Source organism: Leptodactylus fuscus, chromosome 6 (assembly GCF_031893055.1).
Source record: "Leptodactylus fuscus isolate aLepFus1 chromosome 6, aLepFus1.hap2, whole genome shotgun sequence".
In the NCBI taxonomy this organism is placed as follows: Eukaryota; Metazoa; Chordata; class Amphibia; order Anura; family Leptodactylidae; genus Leptodactylus; species Leptodactylus fuscus.
In genome coordinates, this window is record NC_134270.1 from 182,495,557 (window position 1) to 182,507,003 (window position 11,447).

Here is an 11,447-nt window from a genome sequence, read left to right on the forward strand (position 1 = left end):
CATAGGAGGTAGTAATATAGTAGTTATATTCTTGTACATAGGAGGTAGTATTATAGTAGTTATATTCTTGTACATAGGAGCAGTATTATAGTAGTTATATTCTTGTACATAGGAGTAGTATTATCGTAGCTATATTCTTGTGCATAGGAGTAGTATTATAGTAGTTATATTCTTGTACATAGGAGTAGTATTATAGTAGTTATATTCTTGTACATAGGAGTAGTATTATAGTAGTTATATTCTTGTACATAGGAGTAGTATTATAGTAGTTATATTCTTGTACATAGGAGTAGTATTATAGTAGTTATATTCTTGTACATAGGAGGTAGTATTATAGTAGTTATATTCTTGTACATAGGGGGCAGTATTATAGTAGTTATATTCTTGTACATAGGAGCAGTATTATAGTAGTCATATTATTGTACATAGGAGCAGTATTATAGTAGTTATATTCTTGTACATAGGAGGTAGTATTATAGTAGTTATATTCTTGTATATAGGAGTAGTATTATAGTAGTAGTTATATTCTTGTACATAGGAGCAGTATTATAGTAGTTATATTCTTGTACATAGGAGGTAGTATTATAGTAGTTATATTCTTGTACATAGGAGGTAGTATTATAGTAGTTATATTCTTGTACATAGGAGCAGTATTATAGTAGTTATATTCTTTTACATAGGAGTAGTATTATAGTAGTTATATTCTTGTACATAGGAGCAGTATTATAGTAGTTATATTCTTGTACATAGGAGGTAGTATTATAGTAGTTATATTCTTTTACATAGGAGTAGTATTATAGTAGTTATATTCTTGTACATAGGAGCAGTATTATAGTAGTTATATTCTTGTATATAGGAGGTAGTATTATAGTAGCTATATTCTTATACATAGGAGTAGTATTATAGTAGTTATATTCTTGTACATAGGAGCAGTATTATAGTAGTTATATTCTTGTATATAGGAGTAGTATTATAGTAGTTATATTCTTGTACATAGGAGGTAGTATTATAGTAGTTATATTCTTGTACATAGGAGGTAGTAATATAGTAGTTATATTCTTGTACATAGGAGGTAGTATTATAGTAGTTATATTCTTGTACATAGGAGCAGTATTATAGTAGTTATATTCTTGTACATAGGAGTAGTATTATCGTAGCTATATTCTTGTGCATAGGAGTAGTATTATAGTAGTTATATTCTTGTACATAGGAGTAGTATTATAGTAGTTATATTCTTGTACATAGGAGTAGTATTATAGTAGTTATATTCTTGTACATAGGAGTAGTATTATAGTAGTTATATTCTTGTACATAGGAGTAGTATTATAGTAGTTATATTCTTGTACATAGGAGGTAGTATTATAGTAGTTATATTCTTGTACATAGGGGGCAGTATTATAGTAGTTATATTCTTGTACATAGGAGCAGTATTATAGTAGTTATATTATTGTACATAGGAGCAGTATTATAGTAGTTATATTCTTGTACATAGGAGGTAGTATTATAGTAGTTATATTCTTGTATATAGGAGTAGTATTATAGTAGTAGTTATATTTTTGTACATAGGAGCAGTATTATAGTAGTTATATTCTTGTACATAGGAGGTAGTATTATAGTAGTTATATTCTTGTACATAGGAGTAGTATTATAGTAGTTATATTCTTGTACATAGGAGGTAGTATTATAGTAGTTATATTCTTGTACATAGGAGCAGTATTATAGTAGTTATATTCTTGTACATAGGAGTAGTATTATAGTAGTTATATTCTTGTACATAGGAGGTAGTATTATAGTAGTTATATTCTTGTACATAGGAGCAGTATTATAGTAGTTATATTCTTGTACATAGGAGTAGTATTATAGTAGTTATATTCTTGTACATAGGAGTAGTATTATAGTAGTTATATTCTTGTACATAGGAGGTAGTATTATAGTAGTTATATTCTTGTACATAGGAGCAGTATTATAGTAGTTATATTCTTGTACATAGGAGTAGTATTATAGTAGTTATATTCTTGTACATAGGAGTAGTATTATAGTAGTTATATTCTTGTACATAGGAGCAGTATTATAGTAGTTATATTCTTGTACATAGGAGGTAGTATTATAGTAGTTATATTCTTGTACATAGGAGTAGTATTATAGTAGTTATATTCTTGTACATAGGAGGTAGTATTATAGTAGTTATATTCTTGTACATAGGAGTAGTATTATAGTAGTTATATTCTTGTACATAGGAGTTAGTATTATAGTAGTTATATTCTTGTACATAGGAGTAGTATTATCATAGCTATATTCTTGTACATAGGAGTAGTATTATAGTAGTTATATTCTTGTACATAGGAGTAGTATTATAGTAGATATATTCTTGTACATAGGAGCAATATTATAGTAGATATATTCTTGTACATAGGAGGTAGTATTATAGTAGTTATATTCTTGTACATAGGAGTAGTATTATAGTAGTTATATTCTTGTACATAGGAGGTAGTATTATAGTAGTTATATTCTTGTACATAGGGGGCAGTATTATAGTAGTTATATTCTTGTACATAGGAGCAGTTTTATAGTAGTTATATTCTTGTACATAGGAGCAGTATTATAGTAGTTATATTCTTGTACATAGGAGCAGTATTATAGTAGATATTTTTTTGTACATAGGAGGTAGTATTATAGTAGTTATATTCTTGTACATAGGAGGTAGTATTATAGTAGTTACATTCTTGTACATAGGAGTAGTATTATAGTAGTTATATTCTTGTACATAGGAGTAGTATTATAGTAGTTATATTCTTGTATATAGGAGTAGTATTATAGTAGTTATATTCTTTTACATAGGAGGTAGTATTATAGTAGCTATATTCTTGTACATAGGAGGTAGTATTATAGTAGTTATATTCTTGTACATAGGAGCAGTATTATAGTAGTTATATTCTTGTACATAGGAGCAGTATTATAGTAGTTATATACAGTACATAGGAGCAGTATTATAGTAGTTATATTCTTGTACATAGGAGTAGTATTATAGTAGTTATATTCTTGTACATAGGAGCAGTATTATAGTAGTTATATTCTTGTACTTAGGAGCAGTATTATAGTAGTTATATTCTTGTACATAGGAGCAGTATTATAGTAGTTATATTCTTGTACATAGGAGCAGTATTATAGTAGTTATATTCTTGTATATAGGAGTAGTATTATAGTAGTTATATTCTTGTACATAGGAGGTAGTATTATAGTAGTTATATTCTTGTACATAGTAGTATTATAGTAGTTATATTCTTGTACATAGCAGTATTATAGTAGTTATAGTCTTGTATATAGGAGTAGTATTATAGTAGTTATATTCTTGTACATAGGAGTATTATAGTAGTTATAGTCTTGTATATAGGAGCAGTATTATAGTAGTTATATACAGTACATAGGAGCAGTATTATAGTAGTTATATTCTTGTACATAGGAGTAGTATTATAGTAGTTATATTCTTGTACATAGGAGCAGTATTATAGTAGTTATATTTTTGTACATAGGAGCAGTATTATAGTAGTTATATTCTTGTACATAGGAGTAGTATTATAGTAGTTATATTCTTGTACATAGGAGTAGTATTATAGTAGTTATATTCTTGTACATAGGAGTAGTATTATAGTAGTTATATTCCTGTACATAGGAGGTAGTATTATAGTAGTTATATTCTTGTACATAGTAGTATTATAGTAGTTATATTCTTGTACATAGCAGTATTATAGTAGTTATAGTCTTGTATATAGGAGCAGTATTATAGTAGTTATATTCTTGTACATAGGAGGTAGTATTATAGTAGTTATATTCTTGTATATAGGAGTAGTATTATAATAGTTATATTCTTGTACATAGGAGCAGTATTATAGTAGTTATATTCTTGTACATAGGAGTAGTATTATAGTAGTTATATTCTTGTACATAGGAGGTAGTATTATAGTAGTTATATTCTTGTACATAGGAGCAGTATTATAGTAGTTATATTCTTGTACATAGGAGTAGTATTATAGTAGTTATATTCTTGTACATAGGAGTAGTATTATAGTAGTTATATTCTTGTACATAGTAGTAGTATTATAGTAGTTATATTCTTGTACATAGGAGTAGTATTATAGTAGTTATATTCTTGTACATAGGAGTAGTATTATAGTAGTTATATTCTTGTACATAGGAGTAGTATTATAGTAGTTATATTCTTGTACATAGTAGTAGTATTATCGTAGTTATATTCTTGTACATAGGAGGTAGTATTATAGTAGTTATATTCTTGTACATAGGAGCAGTATTATACTAGTTATATTCTTGTACATAGGAGGTAGTATTATAGTAGTTATATTCTTGTACATAGGAGCAGTATTATAGTAGTTATATTCTTGTACATAGGAGCAGTATTATAGTAGTTATATTCTTGTACATAGGAGTAGTATTATAGTAGTTATATTCTTGTACATAGGAGTAGTATTATAGTAGTTATATTCTTGTACATAGTAGTAGTATTATAGTAGTTATATTCTTGTACATAGGAGTAGTATTATAGTAGTTATATTCTTGTACATAGGAGTAGTATTATAGTAGTTATATTCTTGTACATAGGAGTAGTATTATAGTAGTTATATTCTTGTACATAGTAGTAGTATTATCGTAGTTATATTCTTGTACATAGGAGGTAGTATTATAGTAGTTATATTCTTGTACATAGGAGCAGTATTATACTAGTTATATTCTTGTACATAGGAGGTAGTATTATAGTAGTTATATTCTTGTACATAGGAGCAGTATTATAGTAGTTATATTCTTGTACATAGGAGTAGTATTATAGTAGTTATATTCTTGTACATAGGAGCAGTATTAGGGCTAGTTCACACGGGGACATGGACGCTGATTTTGACAGCGGATTTCGTGGCCAAATCAGCGTCCATACAATGTATCCCTATGTGAACTGCTCACTTTTTTTTTTCTGCTAGCTCGCTTGCAGAAAAAGAAGCGACATGACCTATCTTTCGGGCGGAAGCCGCTCGCGATGAGCCGCGGCTTCCGCCCAGCTGCAGCGCCCTCCATGTCGGCTCATTCATTTGAGCCGACAGCGGAGGTGAAAGCTGCGACCGCGATGGTCGCTGCGGGAGCAGTTCACATAGTGTGGACATTGTATGGACGCTGATTTGGCCGCAAAATCTGCTGTCAAAATCAGCGTCCATGTCCCCGTGTGAACTAGCCCTTATAGTAGTTATATTCTTGTACATAGGAGTAGTATTATAGTAGTTATATTCTTGTACATAGGAGCAGTATTATAGTAGTTATATTCTTGTACATAGGAGTAGTATTATAGTAGTTATATTCTTGTACATAGGAGCAGTATTATAGTAGTTATATTCTTGTACATAGGAGGTAGTATTATAGTAGTTATATCCTTGTACATAGGGGGCAGTATTATAGTAGTTATATTCTTGTACATAGGAGTAGTATTATAGTAGTTATATTCTTGTACATAGGAGCAGTATTATAGTAGTTATATTCTTGTACATAGGTGTAGTATTATAGTAGTTATATTCTTGTACATAGGAGTAGTATTATAGTAGTTATATTCTTGTACATAGGAGCAGTATTATAGTAGTTATATTCTTGTACATAGGAGTAGTATTATAGTAGTTATATTCTTGTACATAGGAGCAGTATTATAGTAGTTATATTCTTGTACATAGGAGGTAGTATTATAGTAGTTATATCCTTGTACATAGGGGGCAGTATTATAGTAGTTATATTCTTGTACATAGGAGTAGTATTATAGTAGTTATATTCTTGTACATAGGAGGTAGTATTATAGTAGTTATATTCTTGTACATAGGAGCAGTATTATAGTAGTTATATTCTTGTACATAGGAGTAGTATTATAGTTATATTCTTGTACATAGGTGTAGTATTATAGTAGTTATATTCTTGTACATAGGAGTAGTATTATAGTAGTTATATTCTTGTACATAGGAGCAGTATTATAGTAGTTATATTCTTGTACATAGGAGTAGTATTATAGTAGTTATATTCCTGTACATAGGAGTAGTATTATTGTATATAATATAGGTATAATATTTATGGCACAGACACGCCTTCAGTCACTTCCCCGCACACAGGACACAGTTCACACTACACCTTGTGTATATGAGTTTTCCCTCCTATAAGTATATGATCACATTCTCCCTGCAGAGTCTCCTTCTTACTCATCTTTGTATCTGTGAATCTTCTTGTTCTTTGTATATTTAAGGGATAGAAGTGTCTCTTAAAGTGAACCCGTCATCTTCACATAAACTGCAGCAAATAAACTGTAATCTCCCTCCCCAGCGAGTCCATAATATACAGTATATACTTATCGTGTTATTATAGTGCACAGTAATCCTCACACCTGAAGCCTGTAACACCATGAGATGATGGCGTCATATAGGGCTGGTTATAATACATTATAATCCAAGATGTCCACGTCCTCTATGCAAGATCTGCATCAGGGCTCCGACATCCTTGTACTCCTATCACTGCACTTCTCTGCTCCATTAATGTATAATCATGCCTTAGAGCCAATATTGTTTTATAATTCCTGATACAGCGCCACCCTTTCCTACAGGCTGCTTTAAGTATTGCAGCTCAGCCCTTAAAGTGAACAATGCAATAGCAGACACAGTCAATGAACAAGGGAGGCGCTGCTTCTGATCACAGATTACACTCATTTCTTGTAGATTGGCAGAATTTATATAACCTGAACATTGTCTTATGCCGGGTATCAATCACACAGGCTGAAAATAGAATAAAACCAAAGTCATAAAGTCCATCAACAGTCCTGTTTTTGGGACAGTCAGTTATAATAGCGGGTGATATTACAGTCCTGTATTTGGGACACGAGGTGATAATAGTGGGTGATATTACAGTCCTGTTTTTGGGACACTCGGTGATAATAGCAGGTGATATTACAGTCCTGTTTTTGGGACAGTCAGTTATAATAGCGGGTGATATTACAGTCCTGTATTTGGGACACGAGGTGATAATAGTGGGTGATATTACAGTCCTGTTTTTGGGACACGAGGTGATAATAGCAGGTGATATTACAGTCCTGTTTTTGGGACAGTCAGTGATAATAGCAGGTGATATTACAGTCCTGTATTTGGGACACGAGGTGATAATAGTGGGTGATATTACAGTCCTGTTTTTGGGACAGTCAGTCATAATAGTGGGTGATATTACAGTCCTGTTTTTGGGACAGTCGATGATAATAGCAGGTGATATTACAGTCCTGTATTTGGGACCGTCAGTGATAATAGTGGGTGATATTACAGTCCTGTTTTTGAGACGCTCAGTGATAATAGCATGTGATATTACAGTCCTGTATTTGGGACAGTCGGTGATAATAGCGGATGATATTACAGTCCTGTTTTTGGGACAGTCGGTGATAATAGGTGATATTACAGTCCTGTTTTTGGGACAGTCAGTCATAATAGTGGGTGAAATTACAGTCCTGTTTTTGGGACAGTCGGTGATAATAGCGGGTGATATTACAGTCCTGTTTTTGGGACAGTCAGTCATAATAGTGGGTGAAATTACAGTCCTGTATTTGGGACACTCGGTGATAATAGCGGGTGATATTACAGTCCTGTTTTTGGGACAGTCGGTGATAATAGCGGTTGATATTACAGTCCTGTTTTTGGGACACTCGGTGATAATAGCGGGTGATATTACAGTCCTGTTTTTGGGACAGTCGGTGATAATAGCGGGTGATATTACAGTCCTATTTTTGGGACACTCGGTGATAATAGTGGGTGATATTACAGTCCTGTTTTTGGGACAGTCAGTGATAATAGCGAGTGATATTACAGTCCTGTTTTTAGGACATGAGGTGATAATAGTGGGTGATATTACAGTCCTGTTTTTGGGACAGTCGGTGATAATAGCGGGTGATATTACAGTCCTATTTTTGGGACAGTCAGTGATAATAGTGGGTGATATTACAGTCCTGTTTTTGGGACACTCGGTGATAATAGCAGGTGATATTACAGTCCTGTATTTGGGACAGTCAGTGATAATATTGGGTGATATTACAGTCCTGTTTTTGGGACACTCAGTGATAATAGCAGGTGATATTACAGTCCTGTATTTGGGACAGTTAGTGATAATAGTGGGTGATATTACAGTCCTGTATTTGGGACAGTTAGTGATAATAGTGGGTGACATTACAGTCCTGTATTTGGGGCAGTCTGTGATAATAGTGGGTGATATTACAGTCCTGTATTTGGGACACTCGGTGATAATAGCGGGTGATATTACAGTCCTATTTTTGGGACAGTCAGTGATAATAGTGGGTGATATTACAGTCCTGTTTTTGGGACACTCGGTGATAATAGCAGGTGATATTACAGTCCTGTATTTGGGGCAGTCTGTGATAATAGTGGGTGATATTACAGTCCTGTATTTGGGACACTCGGTGATAATAGCGGGTGATATTACAGTCCTATTTTTGGGACAGTCAGTGATAATAGCGGGTGATATTACAGTCCTGTATTTGGGACACTCGGTGATAATAGCGGGTGATATTACAGTCCTGTTTTTGGGACAGTCAGTGATAATAGTGAGTGATATTACAGTCCTGTTTTGGGGACACTCAGTGATAATAGTGGGTGATATTACAGTCCTGTATTTGGGACAGTTAGTGATAATAGTGGGTGATATTACAGTCCTGTATTTGGGACAGTTAGTGATAATAGTGGGTGATATTACAGTCCTGTATTTGGGACAGTTAGTGACAATAGTGGGTGATATTACAGTCCTGTATTTGGGAGAGTCGGTGATAATAGCGGGTGATATTACAGTCCTGTTTTTGGGACCGTCAGTGATAATAGCGGGTGATATTACAGTCCTGTATTTGGGACAGTTAGTGACAATAGTGGGTGATATTACAGTCCTGTATTTGGGAGAGTCGGTGATAATAGCGGGTGATATTACAGTCCTGTTTTTGGGACAGTCGGTGATAATAGTGGGAGATATTACAGTCCTGTTTTTGAGACGCTCAGTGATAATAACAGGTGATATTACAGTCCTGTATTTGGGACAGTCGGTGATAATAGTGGGTGATATTACAGTCCTGTATTTGGGACCGTCAGTGATAATAGTGGGTGATATTACAGTCCTGTATTTGGGACAGTCGGTGATAATAATGGGTGATATTACAGTCCTGTATTTGGGACAGTCGGTGATAATAATGGGTGATATTACAGTCCTGTATTTGGGACAGTCGGTGATAATAGTGGGTGATATTACAGTCCTGTTTTTGAGACGCTCAGTGATAATAACAGGTGATATTACAGTCCTGTTTTTGGGACACTCAGTGATAATAATGGGCACTATTACAGTTCAGTTTTTGCCATGCTCAGCTATTGGCTGCCGTCCCAGTAATATCGACCCTGGGTAAATTGCCCGCTTATCCCTGCCCTCCGCGGGTTACCGTCCATTAGTGCGATACGACGCAACTCTCATCTACTTAATCCATCTTTGTTAAAAAGAGAATTTGCCGGAAAGCCGCATTACATTAATTACACCTCATTATCGGGGGGATTTCACACCATTCAGCGTCTTAAGCCACTTACAGAATTAGATTCGGTCATTATAGCAGCCAGCGAGGACTTACCCAGACACAGGAGGGCGCTGTAGAGGCCGGACTTCAGAAGCAGCTTCATGATGGGGTGAGATGTGACTGTCTGCAGGCTGGATCCTACAAATGGTGCGGTATATAAACAGGTCCTACTGCTCCCGACATGGGAGGACCAGGGAGGGGTGACAACCAGGGCGATGGTTAGTACTAGTGATACCTGCAAGTCAAGGCCTGATCTTCCCCGGAGGGGATTAACCACTTCATGGCCACACATCTTGTTTATTGGGAGCTGCGGTGACTAAGTGGTATATAAAGTAATTTGTCCAGACATAATAGGGCGCCATAGGAAGACGTGACATCTGCAACGCGCAGAAATCCTAAAGTTTACTTAGGGTTGGACTGACTGGCCCTTGCATCCTTCAGTGGATCTAGAAGAAGACAACCCCATGTGGAGGTAACTTTGGAGCAAAGACTATTTCTTATTGCTGATCACAAGTAATCTACTAGATCTTATTACAATGTGGATATAAGTGGATTTGTCCAAGATCTGCAGAGGTGACCCTGGAAATAGATAAATACTATCTGACTGCTCGGTGACCACTCTGTAGATTGATTGCTCAGCCAGTTCTAGATCTACCCATCCATATACATTCATGCTTGGTTCATATGAGTGTGCAGGTGTTGCCAGAGGAGGGCGGTGAGTAAGACACTGTCAGTCCACTCGGTCCCCTCCAGACCCCACTTGCCCCTTCAAAATGCTCTTTCTCCTTCCAGACTTCTGTGTCCCTCTCTAGACTTCTCTGTCCTAATCCAGACCCCTTCGTGCCTCTCCAGACCCCTCTGTTCCCTCCAGACTCCTTTGTCCTCCTTCAGACTTCTCTGTCCACTTCCAAAATCCTCTGTCCCCCTCCAGACTCCTCTGTCACTCTCCAAACTCATCTGCCCCCCTTCAGTCCCCTCTGTCCCCCTCAAGACTTCTCTGTCCCCCTTCAGTCCCATTTTTCCTCTTCCAGTCTCCTCTGTCCCCCTCCAGACTCCATTGTCCTAATCCAGACCCCTCCTTTACCCTCCAGACTTCTCTGTCCACTTCCAGACTTCTCTGTTTCCCTCCAGACTCCTCTGTCACTCTCCAAACTCATCTGTCCCCCTTCAGACCCTTAGTTCCCCCTCCAGACCCTTCGTCCCCCCTCCAGACCCTTCGTCCCCCCTCCAGACCCTTCGTCCCCCCTCCAGACCCCTCTGTCCCCCTTCAGACCCCTCGTTCCCCCTCTGTCCCCCTCCAGACTTCTCTGTCCTCCTTCAGACTTGTCTGTCCCCCTCCAGACCCCCCCTGTCCCCCTCCAGACCCCCCCTGTCCCCCTCCAGACCCCCTCCAGACCCCCCCTGTCCCCCTCCAGACCCCCCTGTCCCCATCCAGACTCCTCTGTCCTCCTCCAGACCCCCCATGTCCCCCTCCAGACCCCCCATGTCCCCCTCCAGACCCCCCATGTCCCCCTCCAGACCCCTCTGTCCCCCTTCAGATCCCCCTGTCCCCCTTCAGATCCCCCTGTCCCCCTCCAGACCCCTCTGTCCCCCTTCAGATCCCCCTGTCCCCCTCCAGACCCCTCTGTCCCCATCCAGACTCCTCTGTCCTCCTCCAGACTTCTGTCCCCCTCCAGACCCCCCATGTCCCCCTCCAGACCCCTCTGTCCCCCTCCAGACCCCTCTGTCCCCCTCCAGACCCCCCATGTCCCCCTCCAGACCCCTCTGTCCCCCTCCAGACCCCCCTGTCCCCCTCCAGACCCCCCTGTCCCCCTTCAGACCC

General features: G+C 37.0%; 1 protein-coding gene across 1 annotated transcript in view; it reads right to left on the minus strand.

Moving 5' to 3' along the window:
* The window catches only part of PLAUR (plasminogen activator, urokinase receptor), a 37,704-nt gene extending 27,406 nt beyond the window's left edge, over positions 1-10,298 (minus strand). Inside the window, exons 1-2 of the mRNA XM_075278145.1 lie at positions 10,223-10,298; positions 9,680-9,763 (exon numbers count right to left, since the gene is read on the minus strand). Of these exons, the coding sequence (XP_075134246.1) occupies positions 9,680-9,763; positions 10,223-10,298 (160 nt within the window). The remainder of the gene's footprint in view (positions 1-9,679; positions 9,764-10,222) is intronic.
* Between the last annotated feature and the right edge of the window lie 1,149 nt (positions 10,299-11,447).